The 22,963-nt window shown below is 42.9% G+C and overlaps 1 protein-coding gene across 3 annotated transcripts in view; it reads left to right on the top strand.

The window, feature by feature from the left end:
• The window catches only part of ATRN (attractin), a 151,755-nt gene that overhangs the window by 75,476 nt on the left and 53,316 nt on the right, over positions 1–22,963 (top strand). For 2 of the 3 annotated variants that reach the window (XM_085223755.1, XM_085223754.1), the window contains exons 19-24: positions 832–969; positions 6,360–6,453; positions 7,321–7,373; positions 8,450–8,544; positions 9,365–9,443; positions 9,848–10,005. In XM_085223755.1, coding sequence (XP_085079881.1) covers positions 832–969; positions 6,360–6,453; positions 7,321–7,373; positions 8,450–8,544; positions 9,365–9,443; positions 9,848–10,005 — 617 coding nt within the window. Of the gene's footprint in view, positions 1–831; positions 970–6,359; positions 6,454–7,320; positions 7,374–8,449; positions 8,545–9,364; positions 9,444–9,847; positions 10,006–15,497; positions 16,419–22,963 lie in introns of those variants that run through there. The other variant, XM_085223756.1, reaches the window with a different exon arrangement.

Consider the following 22,963-nt stretch of genomic DNA (forward strand, 5'->3'; position numbering starts at 1 on the left):
AGCAACAGCAGCTTCAGACCTGTTAATGGAAGAAGGAGAGCTTGGAAGACACAAAAAGGAACACAGTTTGAGATGGGAAGAGTTGAGCTATCTCCAGAACAGCTGCAGAGATTTGCTATCTGAAGACCTGCCTTCAAGAAATGTGGAGATGTGGCACTTAAGGATATAAAGTTATAAAATGGCCTGGATTGGAAAGTATCTCAAAGATCATCTAGTCCCAACCCCCAGTGGTTGGATGTGGTTTAGTGGGCATGATGGGGATGGGTTGGTGTTGGACTTGATGATCTTAGAGATCTTTTCCAACCTTAATGATTCTGTGATTTAATTTTTTTCCCTAATCCATGCATTGTTCTTGTGAGATTTTTCTCTTCCTTTGAACCTTTACTGAGTTTTTAGCTTTTATTCATTTTAAGGTTTCTTAAAAAGAAAGACGATTCTTTGACAGTTGATTTAGCTATTAGTAATGCTTAGGGAGATGCCGAAATAATGTTTTTGACACTAAGTACATAGAATAAAATGACTGAATTGCTGTTGAAACCTCTCCTCCCATTCATCCTTGTAAACCTATCCTTCTATCTGCATCCATTTCCATCTGTCCAATATTCACGTAGTGGTTTAGAGTCCAGTTTTCTGTTTGCTGCTTTAAATTTCAGGTTTTCAGTGCACGCTTCTCTTTGAGTTCATGTATCTCTAGAAAATTTATGTATCTCTAGCAAGAACCTCTTTGAAAGTTGCGTGAAATGGTTTCATTCAGCCTCTCCAAAAGTTACAGACTGCTGTGTGCAGTGCTGCATTTGAGCACAGATACTCATCCTTTCCTGTTTTCTTCAGCCTGCCAGTGCAATGGGCACAGTAAGTGCATAAATGAAAGCATCTGTGAGAAGTGTGAAAATCTGACAACTGGCAAACACTGTGAAACTTGTATCTCTGGCTACTATGGGGATCCTACTAATGGAGGAACATGCCAGCGTAAGTGATGCCTGAATTCTTCCTTTGCTGAATGCTTTGGTGTTTTATTGCTCTTTACTTATTCCTTTTCTATCTTAACTGAAATTATATCCCGATAATACATTTCTTTCCTGCAGGCAAGGCACCATCCTTGCTTCTTTGAATCAAAGATACAGAAATGGCTTGATGAAGTTCTTTGACTTGTGTTGCACGAGATTAAAATGATTTTCCCCTCCTTTGTACATTTCGAATGACCACACCGAAAAATGAGTTAGCTTTGGTGTTTGACAATCCTGTTTTGAAAAGAAATGGTGTTAATCCCAATGTCTTGGACAAATTTCCGCTTATCTCAGTTCCACTTTCTATTACATTTGCTTAATGTGTTGTGCATTTATTATTATGAATGCCTGGTTCGTAAAAGGATTGCCGTATTTCACTGAGGGGTTGGCTGGGTTTCAACTGAGGATTAAGTGATCTCTGTTAAAATTGCGTTTTAAGTTTGTAATGTGCTTTCAGTCTCTTTGGCACAAAGTAATTTTTCAGTTGTGTAAGATCCAGTTAACAACATGGAAAGAATTCTTTCTTGAAGGACCCGTACAGTTTCCTTCAGTAATACTGAGAAATAAACTTGGGAGATTTGGAGCTCTGTCCTCAAACCTTTCAACGACATTCAGAAGTGCTGCAAGTCGTGTAGTGCTGTAGCATGGGGACACCAGTTGTAAACCAACATCCAGCTGTGATAGAGGATATGCAGATGAAAGAGAGGATGCTTCTTGCTCCAAGGAGCTTTAATGGAATACAGTTGGGTGGAGTGATTATAACATGACACAGTGATGGAAAAAGTAGATTATAAATTGCATTGGTTGCTCCTTCCAAATATGGAGGCAATCCAGGGGAAAAAGAAACATTTGGAAATCCGTCTAATTATGTTTGCTGGAAGCAGCATCGTCCTTTTGGGGGAAGATGGGAGTCAGCAGCTGGAGAATGCATGGAGGCCCTCAAGTCCAAACTGGATGGGGCTGTGAGCAACCTGGTCTAGTGGGAGGAGCCCCTGCCTATAGCAGAGGAACTAGATGATCTTAAAGGTCTCATCCAACCCAAACCATTCTATGATTCCGCGATATGAAATTGTGACAGACGGCACAATGCTCCTGGTACAAAGGAGAAAGTGCATCTTTGACACTTTTATTTTAGAACGTTATCTGCAAGATTAAATACCGCTGATATTCTTAAATTCATTTTGCATGAAGGTAATTTGAAGTGCAGGAATGAATAAATTGAGGCTGAGCTGGCATGAGAAAATGTGCAATCCTGCTCTGAGCATTCAGATTTAATCATTGCATCACAGTGTGCCTTTTTGTATTTGTTGCATTTCTATGCTTGTGAAAACTCAAGAGTTAGTTACTTTAGACTCTTCTGTGTGAGGATTGTCCAAAAATAGTTTCTTGTCGAGATAATGTATGATAGACTGAAGTCATCCAGACGCCTGAAAGAGAAATTAGAAAATGTGTTGAGAGACTTTGGAGCAGCATTCATTCGCTATCTGATGAAACTGGTAGCTCATGTCAAAAGTGCTTTGCTCTCAAGTGCTTTGGGCCCAGGTTTTTAATTTGCTGTGATTTAATGCTGTTTACTGTGATGGTAAAAGAACGAGGGAGGCAGGAGGGTGGGCAGCAAGACTTGTGTGGGTCAGAGGAGGTAAAACGAGAGGAAATCATCATATCTGATGCAGCCAGAATGATTGCTGCCAACTTGGAAGTTTTGCTCCATGAAAAGGATTCTGGAGGGGAATGCTTCACATGAGGATCAGCTGATGGACAGGGGAGCAAACTCCTGCTTTCTCTCTCATTTAAGCTGCCATCTCTCCTTCTTTTCCCATTAGTGATGTGCTGATCCCACTCTTTTCAGGCGTGGCTGTGCACTGTTGTGTGCTTCTCTACTTGGGAGAAAAAATCATAAACTAATACAATCATATCAAAAACTAGATGATCGCTATGGTCCTTTTCAACCCAGGCCATTCTATGATTTGTGATTTGAGAGCCCGTGGTCACATCTGTTCTGGAGACGGTTGTTGATAGAATCACAGAATCACAGAATGGCCAGGGTTGGGAGGGGCCTCCAGGATCATGAAGCTCCAACCCCCACACCACACGCAGGGCCACCAACCTCCACATTTCATACCAGCCCAGGCTGCCCAGAGCCCCATCCAACCTGGCCTTGAACACCTCCAGGGATGGACGGGGCATCCACAGCCTCTCTGGGTAGCTGTTCCAGCACCTCACCACTCTCTCTGTAAAGAACTTCCCCCTCTCATCCAACCTAAGTCTTCCCTCCTTCAACTTCAAACCATCCCCCCTTGTCCTGCTGTTATCTACCTTCTCAAAGAGTTGAAATACCATCTCAACGAGCAGGCATTGAACACTTAGTGTGAGTTCAATCCAGGGGTCATAAATATCCCCAAAATGTCAAATATGCAGTACTGGTGAAACATGGGTGGGACTATTTTCAATTCTGATGAGATATCAGAAGGCTGAGAGACGCTGTAGGGTCAGTAGTAGCCTTTCAAACATGTAAGGCTGTGCAGAGTGAAAAGCAACGGAGGAAGAGGAATAAGAGTGAATAGAACCAGATGCCTTTTCCTGCTGCTCTGTTCCACCAGGGCAGGTGAACTTTGCTATCTCACTTGTGTTTAAGAATTGTTAACAAACTGCTGTTACCTCTGAAGGAATTGTTTGTGTATCATCACAGGCTTTGGTGTTTGCAGAGCTGGGCAGATAATAACGAAGCGGTAGGCAAATCACTGCTCAGCAGTTGCTTTTAGGAAGTGCCCAACGTAGAGCAACGTTAATCAGGAAGGGCAGGAATTGCAGTACATCAAATGTAAAAATAGCTGCAAGGTGCTTTCACTGCATTCAGGATTTTTTGAAATTTCTGATTAAAGTTTCCCATGAAAATATGCTGGCAGTAGATAAGGAAGTTATTTGCAAGAGAAGGGAAGGTGCTATTGTGCCAGCAATCAGATTGCTGCTGCGGCAGCGCTTCCACGTGCATCTGCCAGGTGTTTGCTGGTGGCACAGCGATGCCTGCTCCCTCTGGGTGCTTGGGGACAGAAGCACTTGTCATGGGAAGGTAGGTCAGACGGTGGTTGCCATAGAGGTGCTGAAGCACCCCAAAGGCAGGAGGAGGTGATGTGATCCTGTTGACCATCTCCGGTGAGTCAGAGACTTAGGGGTTGTGAAGAAGGTGGAAAAAGGCTTACTCAGGTTCATTGTTAGGATTGCACAATCCAAAAGCCATTTTCAACAATTCTGACGTTCTGCTCTGCAGTGGGGAGGGCATTTGGAGCACTGCGCCCAGTGTTGGGCTTCCCAGCTCCAGGCAGACAGGGAACTGCTGGGAGGGTCCAGCAGATGGCTGCAGAGCTGGTGGGAGACTGGAGCACCTCCTGATGGAGGCAGACTGAGAGCCTTTGGCTGTTCACATGGAGAAGAGAAGGCTGAGAGGGATCTGAGCAGTGCTAGGGTCAAGTGGATAAGGCCAGGATGTTTTTGGTGATGCCCAGAGACAGGACAAGGGATGCTGGGCACAAACAGGAACACACAAAATCCATCTGAACACGAGAAAGAACTTCTTTCCTTTGATGGTGGCAGAGCCCTGGCACAAGCTGCCCAGAGAGGTGTTTTGGTCACTTTTTTTGGAGATACCCAAACCCACCTGGATGCTTTCCTTTGCAACCTGCTGTAGGGAACTGCTTTAGGGGGGGGTTGGATTGGGGGATCTCCTGAGGTCCCTTCCAACCCCTACGGTTCTGTGGTCCAACAAGGTTTCCTAGTGCATTTTGTTGATAGTTTGTTTCCAACCTCTTTGTGTCCTGAAAAGTCAGGAGAAAATCTCCCTTCTGTGTGCATCTTCCAGTCTTTTACTGAACGATCTCCAGTAATGGGACTCGTAGGAAAATGTGTGAATAGGGCTGTTGTTCTAAGTAGAGATGTTGGGATGCTAAATCTTCTCGATAATCTTGTGGCTAATGAGTGAGGAAGGACCAAGTGTTAACGCTCAACGTGCTGCTGTCTGCATCTAAACAACACACAGCTTGGAACTTCTCCTTATTTTTACATGCATTATTGTTGAATATTGAACAAATTTCACTCGGTTTATGTATTGCAAAGCAGAAGGAAGTAGAAGACATACTCAGTAGTATTAAGAATTATTATTTTTTCTAGTGCCACTAATGAGAAGTGTGTTTGCTTCACGGAATACAATGATTTTGTCAGATCTTCACTCGTCCACTTGCTTCCACAATAACCCTTTGTGCCTCTTCCTATTTTGTTCCGTGGTGCTGCTAGGAAACCACTCATCCACAGATGAGAAGCACAATTAAGCATCTGTGATACAATAGAGCTTTCCTTACATGCCAATACAAAGGAGGCATCAAAAGGATTCATAAAATAAGATCCAAGGTGGGCAAGAATATTCGGGATGAGGACTTCATCTGAGAACCTGCTGGTACATTGTGGCACGTGCCTTGAAATGCTTTGGCACCATCCTTTAAATCGTGCAGTTTCAGCAAACTCGGAGAGCACAAATGAGGGATCTTTGCTTTATGTCCTATTCCCACTTCTCACGGCTCCAGGTGCATATATCTTCCAGGCCATCAACAGAACAAACTCTGAAAGGCACCCACGGACTGGGAGGAGTTCTTAGATCTGTTATTTTGACTTCAATTGAAGTTGACTTCAATGACGACTTCTGTTGTTTCATTTTCGCTCGTATCTCCCCTACTTTTATGCAAACAAAAGCTCTCAGAGTGTGTCAACACGAGTGTTTCAACTGGAATTAGGAACGTTCTTTGGAGGCACATCCACCATGTGGTGAGGGACACACAGCCATCTTAAACTGGGTTGGGGTTTGCACCCCCAAGTACTCAAAGCACAGACACCAAAGATCCCACACACTGCAAATGCACTTCCTTTAATAACATTCTCTCAACAGCAGATTTATTTCTTAAAGAAGCCCTGAAAGCACCGGGAGCTTTGCTTTGCTAGCAAAGAATAGAGATCACTGTTTTCTCTTGGGTTTTGAGTTTAAATGAAATGTGTTAGCGAGCCCCGAATAATTTGAAACTCTGCCTTTTTCCTACCCGTTGTGATATCCCTTGTGCTATCTGGCAACACGAGAGGAAGTTAAATAGATTTTGGAGGCTGAAGAGAAGCATTTGGATTGTGGTTTCATACAAAAGGTCGTCCCTGGAACCATTCTGTCGTATGGTTCTATTTTTAACAGCCCTGAGAAACCAGAGAGCACCCAAAGAGTTTTTGTGTCCACGTCAATTGTTGACGTATCACCATTTGGATCTAATTGCTCATGAAATGTGTTTTGCTTTGTTCAACCTTGCACCCTTTTCCCACCAGCTTGCAAGTGCAACGGCCATGCCTCCGTCTGCAACACCAACACGGGGAAGTGTTTCTGCACCACCAAGGGAATCAAAGGAGATGAGTGTCAACTGTGAGTTCCTTTCACTTTGTTGTTCAAAAGCAAAGGGCCATAGTCACGCTGGCATAGAGCCCCCACGTGCTTTAATGACTGTATTTTATGATGTCTGGGCTCATCTCTTCCTACTGACAGTTGACTAACTCCATTGGCTGTGCAGCCAGCCATGCTTCCCCCAGGGGAAAGCAGGAACAAAATGATTGCCTGGAGAGATTTCTATTTTAACGTTTCCATTGGGGACGTCATGCAGAATGGATGGGAGGAAAAATAATGCCCCCACCCCACAGAATGTGCACACCGTTTTGCTTCATCCTTAGCTTGATCTTTCTAATTGGGTTGATTTTCACTTTCACTTCTGGGGGAATATAAATACGTCTGAAATAAGACTTCGGTGCTGGGGCATTTTAATGGAACTGTTTCAGAGCAATGAATTTGCTGGAGGTTTCTCTGCAACACAACAGAAATGCTTTTAGTGTAACGTTAGTGGAAGTAATTTCATTTCAAATAATTTCGTTGGCGGGTTTATTTTTAAAGCACTACATTAGCTAACATGTAGAGGACTGGATCCCAGAAATGGACATAAATGCAAATGGAAACTTCAGTTTTTGACTACAGTAATAGAGGTCCATCCATTGCAAAGAGCTATTAAACACATTCCAAGTGAATACAAAGTGAGTTTCCTTAATTTTGTATTTTATTTTAATTCCGTTCTAGTTTGTTTTGCAGGGATCTGGCAGATTTGGGTAATTTCTTCAGCAGCTCAGTACAGCTCAGACGTATTTTTTATTTTTAATTGTGTGGTGTTATTGGAACAGGTTTTCAGCATCTGGGTATAAATAGAACTGGAAAAAAAATAACCTTCAAAACATTTGTTTTCTTTAGGTGCGAAGTAGAAAACCGATATCAGGGAAATCCACTTAAAGGAACGTGTTACTGTGAGTACAGTTGGGATTGTGTTTGTAGATAACAAATGTTTGACATTTAAAATAGCCTATTGAAAACTTACTTACCACAGATCAGCTTACAGTCCGAGAGATTAAGACCAAGGCTAGAAAATGCTTTTTTAGAACTCCAGCTTTCACTGAAGAAAATCAGTGCACTCTTCTTGATGCCACTATTGGACTTCCACAGCAAATTTTTGAAAATTTCTCACGTGACATTCAGATGAAATGTGGTTTTCTGGAAAATACTTGGAAATATATACCTAATAAGTCAACATCAGAGCAGGTCTGCAGATTTTTTGTTAGTGGAACGCACTATTTTTTATTTATTTTATTCCATGTTAGAGTGAGTAAGGCTTCAAAATCCCTGCATTTCCTCTGAAATGAACAGTTGGGTTCCTGTGCAGTTCCAGGATACTTTGCCAAGGTTCAGATTGCCTAAGGGAAACTCTCCAGCTTTTATTTGCAAATATTAGTGATCAGCACATTGGCAGGCAAGGAGAGATATCATCTTAAATTACGTAAAGGTAAGATCTCGAGAAGTATTTTGTGAGACACAGAAGTTGCCAATGTGCCATATTTAACGAATTTAAATTCCATTTGTGTTGCAAAGCAAGGATGCAGCAGCAGCTCGTGACAGTCTCTTTTCAAGGGTAACTCACCACACTGATGCAATTAGCACCAAGCTGGTAAAGTGGGCAAAAAGAAAACTCAGAAATGTGCAACTCTCGTTGGAGCAGCTCTGTGCTAGTCAGTTTCAGCCCCACCAGGTTCTCTTCTTCCATGGAAATTTCTATTTAGTGCTGTGTCAAAGTTGAAGGTAGACATTGGAAGGTTGCCTAGCTCGTGTCTACCCAACAGAGGGCCGCCAGGAGGCATTAAGAGGAAAATAATAACAAGAGTTTGTCCCTTTTGTGTGAAATCACACGTGGTTGGACTCATTCATATCAACATAGTGACTCCTAGGTGTTCTCCTGTGCTAGATGTACCTTAGTGATATCATGCTTTGCTTTGTGGAAGTTTGTTCTGTTCCAAGACCTGCAATAACTTGCTCTGTGCATTCCTCACAGATACTCTTCTCATCGACTATCAGTTCACCTTCAGCCTTTCTCAAGAGGATGATCGGTATTACACAGCAATCAACTTCGTCGCAACACCTGAAGAGGTAAACTTTCTACTTTCTCCTGAAATATAGAGTCATAGAATGGGGTTGGGAGGGGGTCTTTAAGATCATCTCGTTCCAACCCCTCTGCTGCAGGCAGGAACACCTCCCTCTAGACCAGGTTGCCCATCCAGCCTAGGCTTGAATGCATCCAGGGAGGAAGCATCCACAACCCCTCTGGGCAACCTGTATCACCACCTTCACAGTAAAGAATTTCTTCCTAATACCTAGTCTAAATCTACCCTCTTACAGTTTAAAGCCATTTACCCTCTTCCTATCACCAAATACCATCCTTTGGCTGTGTGTTTGTTTTCCATGGCCATAGGAAAAAAAAAAAAAATACTGTTGCAGTACTGGGAGTCTCCAGCTGTAGTCTCCTAAGTGTTCCCAGTTCCACAAAGTTCCATGAGAGCTTTGCTTGGCCATGAAATTTGAAATAGTCATGGGAAAATTTCATACGAGCCACAGTTGATTTGTTACAGTTGTTTAAACAACTGCTGAGCAGTTCTTGCTTTGCTTGTTGCTCAGCCCATACCTTGTATCTCTATTCTTCTTGTTTTGTTTCATGCACACGACTTGTTTTGTTCCTTACTACGTCCTCCTTGGGGAGGAAAGGACTGCTTTCAGAAAATGGAAGTAATTCTGCAGGCTGTCATTTGCTTAATGTGATGATACTTGATGTGTTTGCTTCATATAAATAACAAACTCCAAGATTATTTTTCAGTGTAGGTTTGCTAGGAAACAGTACAGCGAAATTGCTCCTCTTAAAAACTGTGGGTATTTCTGTTGATCTGTATTTTGTTGGGTTTTTTTTCTCCTCTAGCAAAACAGAGACCTGGATATGTTTATCAATGCATCGAAAAACTTCAACCTCAATATTACTTGGGCAACAAGCTTTGCAGGTAAAACTGGAAGTGATCTAAGTTGTTTGGTAGCTTGCTTCAGTTATCAGTTTTTGACACATGCAAATTTTGTCTTGGAAACATCTGCTTTAACCTCTGAACTCGCTGTGTGACGTTCTTTAATGCTGTGCCTTGGGGGCAGGAGTAAAATGTTAAAAAGAGCTATATTTTTCCATCTTAATAGTGTGTTTTGGGAACAGCAGAGGAGAGCTAATTTAATTTTTAGTAATGCAATATTCTGGCATACAGTGGTTTTGATAGCACAGAGCAGCTTAACGTGGTCGTGTTTAGAGGAACAGTGAATTTTAGAGCATTAGGATTCTGGGTGATTGGCCCTTTTTATGTGTCATTTGGAACATGCACTGAAACGTCTTTTCTTGTTACTTCTTAACATCTGAAAACAGCTGGCACGCAGGCTGGGGAGGAGATTCCTGTTGTTTCAAGAACGAATATAAAGGAATATAAGGACAGCTTCTCCAATGAGAAGTTTGATTTCCGCAACAATCCAAACATCACCTTCTTTGTCTACGTCAGCAACTTCACCTGGCCAATAAAAATACAGGTAGGAGCTCTTTGCCTGTGTGGAATTATTTCTATCTACTTTCCCTTTCTCTTGAGCATTGTGGCAATTCGGCTGTGCTGTGTGCTGTCCAAGCTGAAGCAGCTCTCGGTGTAATCCTGCAGCAGACTTCTTCTGTTCCTGATTAAGAGCACAAGGGTTGTGTTGTCTGCTATTACCTCAGCCCAATGGATCTGAAAATGGGCTGTGAAATCAAGTGGGATGCTCGTTTATTTACTGAGCTATGCTCTAATAAGGGCTTTGACTTTAAAGGTGGGGATATGGATTCTGAGGAAAGCAAACAAAGAGTCGTAGCCACAAAACCAAGCCTGGAATGAGAAAACAGAGGAAATGTTCTTAGTGTCTCTTTTTAGCATCATGTTCTTTAAAGGCTCTGCTGGAGGGCCATCTCTCTTTCTCCTCGTGCTGCCAAAGACTGGTGGTACCTGCAGAATAAGGTGATGCTCATTCTTCCCCTTAATGCAGTGCAGTCAGTTAACACACGCATTGCCTCGGGTGTCAGGCTGTCTGTGGTGATAATGCTAATGCTGCACAAGCAGTGGATGAAGCTCAGTGGATCATGAAAATGCTCGTAGATCACAGAGTGCAGTCACAGGCACTCTACAACTGCTGCTGCTAATAATAATTCAGGGCAGCCTTGGGCACCTGCTTGCTCTGGGCTAATTCAGGTATCGACACAGTGTGCTCAGAGTGACAGGGGGGTCCCTTTGAAGGACAGAGCTATTGCTGGGACTGGAACAGAGATGACAAACAAGGCTCTATGTGTTTGATTAATGCCTTTTTAAAGAAACTCAGTCAAATCGTAGGGGATCAAAATCATCCTTCTCCACCCTTATTCAACCAGCAAAACCAATTACTAAGTGAAAGCTGCAAACTTCACTTCTGCGTGATATTTTAGACCTAACTATTGCACAAACTCATCATTGGCATCAGTTGTTGCACAAACTCATCATTGGCATCACTTCCAACAAAGACAACACACGTTATCACGTTGAGTAAAGAGGTGAGGTTCACTTGAGAAGATGGCATTAAGCTGTGCAGATATTTTTCAAGTTTTTTGTTCTGTAATTTTTTGAAAATATTCAGAATACTTGTGAAAGGTCCACATCACCTTCTTGTAAAAATAGCAGTGTTTAAACACTTTAACCACGGAGACCGTGGTGTTATTTAGAAAACAGTAAATTTGATCCCCTGACTTTGCATTGCAGTTTGGTTCCTTTCAATATTGCTTACAATATTGAGAAGTATTATCTAGTTTCTGCTTTATAGATTGATAAAGCCCTGAGTTTTAGATGTGAATGAGTTTGGGAGAGCTGCAAGTTTGTCACTGGCTGCAGAAGCAGCAAACAGTAAAGCTGATTGTTTCCATTTCGGATTAGGATTGCTCTCAGGACAGTCCTATGTACAAAGCTGGGCACTTGCTCAATGGCTGATTTAAGGTTTCAGGCTTCTCTTTTATCACATTGGTAATTGCAGGTGTCAGGAAGAAATACGTGATTTATTTTCCAACTTACAAGTTACGTATTGAGTGATACAGATCTGGTGGTACCTGCAGAATAAGGTGATGCTCATTCTGTTGACTGTTGACTGTTGGCCTTCCATAATGAGTGCTGGACTGTAGCTTACAATGAATTATTTATTTTGCTATTTCTAAACGCAGAGCTGTGTGTTAGCACTTGTAGGTCTATAAGAACAGTGCTGTTCCTGTTCCTTAAGCTTCACTGTGATCAGTCTGGTCTCCACCCTACCTGTGCTTACAGTTTTGGTCAGCCTCATGTAATGTTATGTGGCTCAGCTCTCACCATTTCTTTGTACAGCGATGCCTCTATGTCTTTAATGGACTTTTCTAGGTCCTTTTATGGCAGTATCTTGTGTTGTTCCTTCTCATGCCTTCAGTGGTTAATAGTCCTTATTCATTTTAATATGGCCCAATATATATTTCCCATCCTTTATTTCCAACTGATGAGCTCCCTGACTGGATGGTGAACATTCTTCTCCGTCCCTAATAGCATCATAAAATGTTATCCTGCTGCTGTTACTGCATAACATTGCCAGTCCTGAAGATCATCTAAATTTTCTTCAGTATTATTCTTTCCTATTTACTGACAATCCCCTTCAACTTTGTCAGCAGAACGTGCATAACAACACACTTTCTCTGAGGTCTACCATTAATAAAGATATTGTTCAAAGCCTGTCCAAACTCCAATCCTTGAACTAATTTCTGCCCACCATCTTTATCTTACCCAGGAATTTCCAGTGCAGCCTTGTACTGAAAGCCATAATGAAATCAGGTGATGGCTTTAAGTTAAGTGCCAGGGGACATTCAAGATGGATATTGGGAAACATTTCTTCTCTGAAAGAGTGGTCAGGCAGTGGCACAGCTGCCCAGGGAGTGGTGGGGTCCAAAACCATGGGGATGTGGCAATGAGGGCTGTAGTCATGGTGGGGTGGATGGGTTGGGATTGGACATTGTGATCTCAGTGGTCTTTTCCAATTAACGATTCTCTGATTCTGTGCAACTTGCATTATTTGAGCTGCACTTGCTAGGTCTATACAATTAATTGTTTTTATAGACAGAAAGCTTTGGGTTGACAGTTCACCACTGCCAACTCTTGACATGTTCCAGTTTGTGTTCTTCAGTTATTGCATTCAAAAAACCTCGCATACTATTTAGGCCTTGGGAATGTGAATATCAGGATTCTCCCTCCTCCTCTAAACACACTTCACGTTTTCTATAGCACCATGCTTGGCTGTAGATAGCTCTAACCACCTTGTTACCATTCGTTCAGAGTGCAGGGATAAAAGCTGTCTGCTTTCACTGACTTTAACCATAGGAAAACATTTGTGTTTTGTATCCACCTCAGTTCTCTGTCTATAAGCTCATTCCCGTTAGGTGCTTCGCCTTGCCACCCATGCTCAGTGTCCTTGTCCTTAATGAAAGCTCTAATTTAATTGTAGGATTGTAGCTGATTGATTTTATTCTCCTGCCTATCCTTATAGCACACCCTCTTCTCCTTCCTTTTATATTTTCCTTTTCTTACACGACTGAAGCATCTCTCCCCATTTTGTTTATCAGTTGCTGAGGTCCAGCACAGCTTGACATTCAGCAGTTCCTGTTTTATCTCTGTACCACTCACAGTTTCTAAGACATTGCTAATGAATCCCATCCTCTCCGTACTTTGTGGATTCTTTAATTGTTCCTAATGTCCTTTTAGAGGTTAGTTCTCAGTTAGCTTTCAAATAGTTTTGTATGTTTGACCTGATAGAAATAATTAGATGGTTGCTTTCCCCTTCTTTGTCTCCTTGGTCTACTTGATTTTAGTGTCTTACTTAATTTCTCAGTTAAAAAGAGTGAACTTTGATTCTTTTACACCACCTACCTTCTTTTATCCTTAATTTAATCCGAGTGCTTGTGTGTGCATTCAGTCCAAGGTAATATTATATCACCAGCTCTTCTTAATGCCCTTGTTACTTGTCAAAATAAAGTCCAAAATATTGTCAGCTCTTATTGGCAGAGGGACATTTTTTGCGAAGAAGTCTGGCAGTAACAGCACATCCAGGAATATATGGTCCTTACAATTACTCTTAACATATGCTCTTCAGTTCATAGCTAAGAAATTTGGTTCCCCAAACTGCTGTTTTTCTGACTTCTTTCTCTGGGTACCTGTTGGTGTCTGCACTTAGGACACCAACTTCACAGCCATGTAGACCTGCTTTTGTCTGGTGTCATGCTGTACCTTTGGTCCATTCTCCATCTGATATAACCATGCTCTTATATCGGATGCCACACAAAAGCTTTATTGCACTGGGTGCTAAGACACTCTACAGTTTGTTACCACACCTCTCACACCACACAGCAGTGCTCCTTTACTCCAATAGTTCTTTTTCATCTTCCCCATCTTGGTAAGAGCAGCTGCTGAGTAGGAGATGCTGTTATGGAAAGTTACAGCTTCATATAGAGAAAAAACTAGGGAAAATATAGTAAAAAGTATATGATTTATCTGCAGGACTTGCAGTGTCCTTTCAGGTCTTGTGCAATCTTCCACAGTGGATTCAGCTGCCCTCAATTGCCCTTAATTGCAATCTGTGTTCCTCCCTGTCCTTTCTATACCTCTGTCCTATTTGCTTTATTTTTTTTTCCTTTTTTTTTTCATCAAGTGTAAGCTTACTGTAAAAGTTCATCTTCAATCAGGTGAAATAGAAGATAACTCAAGATATGGATTTCTGGAACAAAGACTTCCTAGCAATTGATCCTTGATTGGGGTTCAGTGCAGGATTTAAGATAGAGCCCCGGGGTGACTGCTCACCTGGTGACCACTCTGCTTTCCTCACTGCTTCTTCAGGGCTTTTATCCAGCCCTTTCCTCTATTCCCTCTACTAGTTCTTTTTCTAAATATTTCCTTTGCAGCTTGGATTTGATCCTCCAGGTCAAGAAGACTGGTTGATTAAAGCTACGTGCTGCAGATGGCCAGGATGCAAACTGGTTTCCTTATCTCAGAGACTGCCACCTATAATTCAGCCCATTGCAGTTGCACTCTTCAGCTTTTTGGAGCTAGAGAACGAGTTTCAATTTACCTTTGGAAGCGAGAGTGTTTTTAATATAAGCAGTGTGATGCTGCCAGACTGCTGTTGGGAAATGCAGGGAAATATTCCCTCCTTGTGTGCACATCACCTTGCAGCACACACATTTTCTTGGGTCTGTCCCTGGGCAGTAAAGTACATCCAGCTGCTCGTGATTGAGGTCTGTCTCTCCTTTCCTCTCCTGCTGCCTTGCAGAGTGAGGACTTGGTATAAATGCTCTTTGTGTCAGAGATAGCTGTGTCCCTGCCAGCACCAAATTCTGGCTTTTTTTTTTTCCTTCTTGCTCCACCTCTCTTCAAAACCACTTCAGTTTGGATTTTCTTTTTGTTCACTATATTGGTTTGGGATGTCTCTCCCTCCCTGCCTTACTGACTCGAAATGATTATTTTGTAAAAGAAGCAAAAGCTGCAAAATGCAGAGAGCCTTCAAAGCTCAGCGATCTGCTTCCTACTAACTTTGTCAGAGTAGTTTCTGCTTATGAAAGCGACATTACGGAGCTCCTTTAAAGTCTTAGCTTGCCAAGCTTCCCTAAAAACTCAGGTAAGGACTTGTCAAAAACGTCTCTGTATTTCCCCTCTCTGCTTTGCAGCTCTTTCTGTTCCTGCATGCAGTCCAACACAGCCATGTTGTCTTCAGAAGCATCGTGCAAACCACAGCTGTTCACCCTTCTCTCTTTTGCTTGGAAAGCACTGCCTGAAGGGTTCCTTATCTGCCAGTTCAAGCGGTGCATCTCTTCCCTCCCTGCCTTTTTTATGTATGTTCTCAATCTACGTTGCGTGTTTGTTATTCACTCAAAATGTATGTCTTTAAAAGAAGATGCAGAATGTTGCAATAAGGAGCAAGGAAATTTGCTGCGGTAACTTGAGAGCAACTTCCATGGGTTTTCATTTCAGGTGGCATTCTCTCAGCTCTCTGGGATGTGAAACTGAAGTTCTAGATCTGAGAAGTAGCTCATGGTGAGAGCTGGAAGCTCTTTGATGCTTGTATTCCTGCTGGCAGTGTGTATTTACGTGGGACGTGTTCCAGAAGTTGATCTCTCCAGAGTGTAATGGGTCACAATTAGTTGCTAACAGAGCCAACTTCCACCCCTTCAGTGGCTTTAAGCTCTGTGCCATTACAGCTCAGTCCTATTGGAGCTTTCTTCAACTCACTAAATATGAACTTAGAATCATCAAGGTTGGAAATGACCATTAAGATCATCCATTCCAACCATTAACCCATCGCACCATGCCCACTAACCACATCCAACACAACTTGTGCTCCTGCCTTGTTTCTTACCCAACCTATTGCTGTCATTCTCATTCTGTCCCATGTGCTTTCAGGCTTTGTTCTCCCACAGTTCAGATCCACCTCTGTAAAGCTTTTTACATAGATTGCTGCTTGCTGAGTGCGTGTAGGAAGCTTAGGAGCTGATTAAGAAAAAAACAACCAGTTTGTAATTGTGTCATTAACTGGCAATTGCCTCCTCTCTTTCTCTCGTGGTGGTTGAAGTATTTCAATTTGAACATGCTTAAACGTTAATTATAAGGCAAATGTTTCAAGGGACAAAAAGAGGTGAAGGAATTTTACAGCCTTTCGCATACAAAATAAGCAGAATCTCTTTGCTCTGCAATTCATCATCGTGTTGGGCTTCAGGAAAGTGTCACCGTGCCGACGCAGCGTCACCGCGTGCGATGCTTGGAGGAGTGCTGCCATGGCATTAAACATCACCCACTGTTTGGGGCCTCTGCAAGATATGAGGAAACTTTCAAGTCACTGAAATTGCTGCCTTCTAGCATGATTTAATAAAGGCTGTGCTGGAAAAATAGCTAAAATTGCCTCTGCTGCCTACATTTCTTTAATTTCGCAAACTTCAGCATGGGCTGTTGAAGCTTCTTTCAGGGTTCCTCCAGCTGATTTATTTCACAGCTGAGGGTCTATATAGTCTCTCCTAAAGCTTTATTCCCTTCTATGCTGAAAGTTAATGGAGTGTGGATAGCTTAATTCAGTCACATAATGTGTTGTCATAATTATTCGGGATATTTCAAACAGGCTGTTTACAGTGATAGGAAAATGTTTGCGAACCCACTCAAAATGTTGAACTGCTGCATAGTTCATCTCCTGAAATTGTGAATGGTGAACCGAAAGGTGGAAACAATTCATCTCTGTTAAATTGATGGCTGCTTTACAGGGAGCTGCCAGAAGTTCAAGCACAGGAATTGTAACAAATGGCAGAGCCAGCCGAAAATTGAGGACAGCCTGAAACGTGATGTAATTAAATCAGCCTTTTATTTGCAGAGCTTGCTTTTGGTGATAGGCCAGATGACTGTCACCAACCTGCACGTGTAGACTTATGTGTCCACACGCTTCCCTGCTGCTGTGTGTGCAGAACCCACATGGTGTCCCAAGATGTAAGCTTCTCCATGCAGTGACGTGCTGTTAATGAATGATCTATGACTCGTAGAATCAGTACGATTGGCAAAGACCACTAAGATCATCAAGTCCAACCATCAGTCCATCACCACCATGCCTTGGACCTTCCTCTGGTGCTCTCCTGTCAGCTCTTCGCATTGCTTTTGCTAAATTGCTGCTGGCATAACGTTACCAGGATAGCTGCATCCAACTTCTGAAGCAAGGTGCACATCTTGGTGCTCCAGATAGAGCTGAGTAAGGTTTCACATTGATATGAAAGTATGCTTGTACTCAGAATAAAGCTTAGTGTTTTGGATCAGTGGCTACTACATCTCCAACCTTCTCATAGCATCGTAGAATATCCCTAGTTGGAAGGGACCCACAAGGATCCTCAAATCCAACTCCTTCTTCCCTTAGCTGTTGCTCTGAGGGAACCAACCACACTCTGTTTATTCCTGCACATGAGAAGATTTCTGCTCTGCCTCTCATTGCAGCTGAACAGCTTGCTCTGGGGTTGTATTACTTTTGCTAATGGCCTCCTTTGACCTCTAAAACAGTTCCTACTGGTTTACATTCATTCTCTGAAAACGTGTATAGGAATGCAAGGAAGCAAATTCCCTGTGTGTCTGTTTGGCATTGCAAAGCTGGCAATTACGTGTAAATGTGTCTTTTTCTTAAGCCAGAGGATATTTCCTGTGTTATTATGTAGGCAAAGTTCACATGGAGCCATATGCTGCTGTTGTCAGCTGTATTTCGGAGCAGAGAGGAATTATAAAGTAGACTGAGGTTCTTGTAAGGAATGGCTCTCTGGCTGGGTGAAGCAGGCTCATTTCTCCTTATGCTGAACATGGCTCTCCAAGTGGGAAAGAGTAGCCAGTGTTTTATAAAGTGCCATGAATTATATTCCTAAAAAGCCTTTGCAACCTTCAGACAAAGCTCTTACTCTCATCTCTATCATCATTAGCTTAATGCCTCATGGTTCTTGTGTCTAGCAGAGTGCAAATACTGAATTCTTCCAAGCACTTCTTTTTCAAAGGAAATCTTCATTAAGGCAGATTTAGATTAAATTTCTGATACCTGATTCCCCATCCTGCTGTTTGTATTGGCAGCGCTACCCATAAAACAGGTGGTTGCCATTAGTGTGAATCATAATACCACTTTCAATTAAGCCTCAATTTGACTTGCCATTCAGCGCTTAATGTGTGTCGGGAAGAGTTTTGTTACCTTGCAGAGTGATGGATGAAGCATCAGCACAGCCAAAAACAGCGTTGGGGTGACTCAGCTTCTGTCAGGTGAAGAATGTGGGACCCCAGGAATGCTGCATCCCATGCTTCCTTTTAGTTGAGGCCTTCCACTTCTTTAAGGTGACATCCATCCTGCAAGCATGATGCTCTCTAGGGTTACCTCTTTGAGGTTTACAGCCTAACTAAAAGGCATTGATAGCGCTGCTAACAAGGCAGAGCAAAGAAAGTGTTCTGGAGTTAAAAAGCAGAGTCTGTAACTGACTCTAATACCCTGATGTGTCTCTGGAGGAAACGTTTGATATAGGGCATAAATATCCCTGAGGATGGATGTGGCCCGTGGATGTTTCCAGCCTTTCTGTAAATTAATGTTGTTCTGTAATCAAAAGCCATGGGCTAATCGAATGAAAGCTCTTTGTAGGGGTAAAGGAAAAGAAAAAATGCCTTTGTTGTTGGCCAAAGAGAATAAAATACATACAGATAGGTAGGGATTGCTCTTATAAAATAATCAGGTAGGTTTGGAGCCTTCCTGAGGACGGTGATCTTTCCTGCCAGGTCCTCACTGCACCCTCCATGCCTTTCATTGGGAATAGGTGTCGGTGATGAGATAAAATCACCTTCAGCTCTCTGAGACCCTTCCATTCGGAAAGCCTTCTTTCAGTTTTGTTTCTGAAAGCCCTGGAATGCCAGAGTTGTTTGCTAATGATGTCCCTTGCCTTTATTTAGATGTAACTGCAGGTGCTTGGGAGCCACTCGCCTGTGTGAGAGCCTTGCTTGCTTCCACCCGAACAATGAAACGTAAATCAATTTGTTAATCTGATGAAATTTGCCGTTGAATGTAATTACTTTTGGAGACATGCAATTACATGCTGATTTCCAGAACAGGCAAACTGACATCTTCTGCTGGGGATGGAAAGATTTGAAACAGAACAGTTAAATGACACTTTAAAACATGAAACAGCTGCTTCCTTTTTATCTGTTCCTGCCTTCTTATTTTTGGCATCGACCGATGACATTTTTCTCCTTTTCAAAGTTGTTCCCTTTCACATTAAGTAGTATTTTCCTTAGCAGCTTCTTAGAATCATAGAATGGCCTTGGTTGAAAAGGAGCACAATGCTCATCCAGTTCCAACCCCCTGCTATGTGCAGGGTCACCAACCAGCAGACCAGGCTGCCCAGAGCCACATCCAGCCTGGCCTTGAATGCCTGCAGGGATGGGGCATCCACAGCCTCCTTGGGCAACCTGTTCCAGTGCCTCACCACCCTCTGAGTGAAAAACTTCCTCCCAATATCCAACCTAAACCTCCCCTGACTCAATTTAAAACCATTCCCCCTTGTCCTTGTTCTTAAATCATTAAAACTTGGGGTTTTTCTCAAAGGCAATTAACCCTTTCTCAGATGAGCTCCAACCTCTGCTTTTGGCTGGAGGCTTCAGCAGCACTGAGAACTGCACATACTCCATTTTCCCCAGATGCTGTGTTGCTGCACAGGGTTGCTATCATTCTATCCAACTATTGGAGTCTTGGGGTTGGTACCTACAGCTCAAGCTGTACTTGGGATTGAACCATGACTGCTCTACGTGTCGCATCGAGCTCTGTAGTGTTCACTGATGTGGGCTGCTGGTTGGACTCGTTGATCTCTGGGGTCTTTTCCAACCTTTGATGATTCTATGACATCTGCTCCAGTTGGAAACCTGACGCTCTGTCACAGCCTCTTTCAGCTGTACCAGGATGGGAGGAGCATTCGAGGCTGTCTCAGTCTGCACCATATTTTTATTTCCCTATTTTTATCTTCCTTTGAAATCAGGAAAGGTACCATTTTAATGCAGGCCACCCTATTAATATCCTTTCATTTTGTTTTCTAGTCACAGTCTCATATGGATGATTTAGCTGTGTTGAAGAAGTAACTCACACATCTCTGTTTCTGAAGCTTATCATAATATGTTCATGAAGCATTGGAAGTCTGGCCACGTGGCTTTCCCAAAACATTAGCTACATAAATAAATCAAGTTATAGGAGAGCAGAGACGCATATGCTGAGATTCAGATTTTAACAATACCAAAAGGATTTTGGAGGAAGAGTTTTCTTGGACGTGAGAGGAAGATGTATATGGATAAGATATGTATGGGGCGTTCTGTGATTCTCTTACCTTTAAAGATAGATGATTTTTTTTTCCTCTCTCTTTCAAAAGTTTCAGAACTGGAAAGCATCATATCAAAAAATGGAGAATTAATTTTATGTGGAAGCAAAGTCTGCATTAGATTAGCAATAATTCCTCCTGGGTGAGGTCCAAGATGGTGATGTGCCGACTGCTTGCAGGTGCTGTGCTTCTGTGCTGAGCAGCTCTTCCTGAAAGTACACTGGCCCACTGCTGAATGTAAATGGGAAGCATTGGGTTGAAATATGTTTCAGCAAATGAGCGATGTGGGCCATTGCTGGGAAGACTTTATGACTACCAGAAGAGCTAGATGTATTTCCTTAACATGAAAGCTCATTTAAAGAGCCAAAGAACAGCACACAGAGTGAATGAAGAGGAGAAAAGTGCACTGGGAATAGAACACAAGAAGCCACAACACTCAAACACAGTAGACAGAGCTATCCACTGGGGGAAAATCCATCCCATAATAAGTGGGATGACAAAAGCAGAAGGTTTGTTTGGCTGTCTGAAGTGACAGCAGAGCCACCAGTGCTCCCCTAACAAAGCTCAGCTGGCTCTGCAGGTCTGCTTTGCTCGTGTTAAAAACAATCCATTCTTGGAATGTTGCTGAAATGTCTTTCCTGACTTCATATTAAGATGTTTTTACCATACTGGCAAATCTCATTCACAGCACAAAGAGTTAGGGTCAGAGCAGCTTGGCACTGTGGTATCCTGTATATAATGAGGTATAATGAGGCCACTAGGAACTAATTTCTGGGAAGACTGGGTTTGGATTATTATTACTTTTTTCCTGAATCAGGTGTGTTTTTCTATAACGATGGGTGTTCCAACCTGGTTTCTCTACTTGGAGCTTTATCATCACCAAGTCCCACCCCACCATGCCTGTATCCACATCCCTCAGTGCCACATCTCCATGGTTCTTGGCCACCTCCAGGGACAGTGACCCACCACCTCCCTGGGATGGCTGTGCCAGTGCCTGACCACTCTTTCAGAGAAGAAATTCTTCTTAATATCCAACCTGAGCCTCCCCTGGTACAACTTAAGGCCATTCCCTCGACATATATCTACCTGGATCTACATTGCTCATTTTTCCCTCCCCAGCAGTGCTGTTTTTCCATATTAAGATGTTTTTAACGCAAAGTCATAACAGAGGCTCTTAAAAAATAAAACCTTGATGCATGAAGCAGTCCAGCTCATGAATTCTGACTTCATCACTCCTTGAGGATGTGGCTATCAGTACCACGTAACGAGGCTGTCCTTTGATCCGTGGTTACACAGGCTCCATCTAATCCATTGGAAGGAAACCTTCCATTGTGGTTTCCCTCTCTTGAAGAAAGAAACCCAAATCAGGCTGCAGCTCATGGACACATCTTTTCTGATACAGATTGATCAGTATTTTAAATGATTCATCCTGTATGACTTTTGGGGAGGAGGACCGAGCTCTTTCTCCACTGATAGAGCTGTAGCTGTCAGCACTCTCTTGCTTTGTCCTGTGCTTTGTCTGGTCAGAGATGATTCAAGATAGAAGGTTTTGGCCGCTTCCATCTGCCAGCTATTTTGCAGCCTAAAAAAAGCTTCCTAATTTGTATTTAGCTGCTTTATTCTTCTCATTATCCTTGATTCCTGCTTGCTACCCACATTTGCCCAAGAAGGTTGTGGATGCCCCATCCCTGAAGGCATTCAAGGCCAGGCTGGATGTGGCTCTGGGCAGCCTGGTCTGCTGGTTGGTGACCCTGCACACAGCAGGAGGTTGAAACTAGATGATCACTGTGGTCCTTTTCAACCCAGGCCATTCTATGATTGTAAGCTCTTCAGGAAAACAACTTTTATTCCATTTACGTAAGTTTTTTGGCAGCCATTCAGGCAGTTGTATGCTCTAAGCTCACTTTTCCTGGACTTCCAGTGGCTGGGAGAGTGGCTGAGCTGTCGTGTGCTGAAGTTTTAACTTTTTCCATGTTGAAACTCCCTGTGAATAGTCGGTCTGCTCGCAGATCTCACTTATCCTGCACACAGATGGTGTTGGAGCTGTGCTGGGCGCAGAGCCAGCCAAAGGGATCCTTCACAAACACATCCAGGCAGCAGCATTGGGTGCTGCAGAGGAACTTGGGGACTTGCAACGGGGAAGGGTGGAGCATTGCAAACTCAGTGGCTGCTTTCTTTGTCTGGCTTCCGCCTTCGTCTTTGCAAGCACTCTTTGCAAAGCAGCTCAAGGCTGCCTCATCTCCGGAATAATTTTTGCAATAGTGTATACATCCAAATCCACTGAAAACAGGGAGTATATAAGCATTGTTTTTCCCTCTCACAAGATTCATATAGAAAGCTCGCTCTGTCACCAAAACATTATTCCCAACTGCAGATTAGTGCCTCTTCCTCCCGTGGTCTGAGCCAGATGCTGTGGGATGGAGTCGTGGCATTGGATTGGCCCTCCTGCTGCAGCTGTCAGACCGACGTGGGAAAGCAGTCCCCACTGCCAAGCTGAGATAACTGGAAGCAGCTCCACAGCATAAACACATCTGAGGTCCAGTGTAAGGGCTGATATTTTAGATAGGTTTTTAAGAAGTCTCCTGCACT

The sequence above is a fragment of the Meleagris gallopavo genome, chromosome 4, assembly GCF_905368555.1.
Source record: "Meleagris gallopavo chromosome 4, MGAL_WU_HG_1.1, whole genome shotgun sequence".
Taxonomy (NCBI): Eukaryota; Metazoa; Chordata; class Aves; order Galliformes; family Phasianidae; genus Meleagris; species Meleagris gallopavo.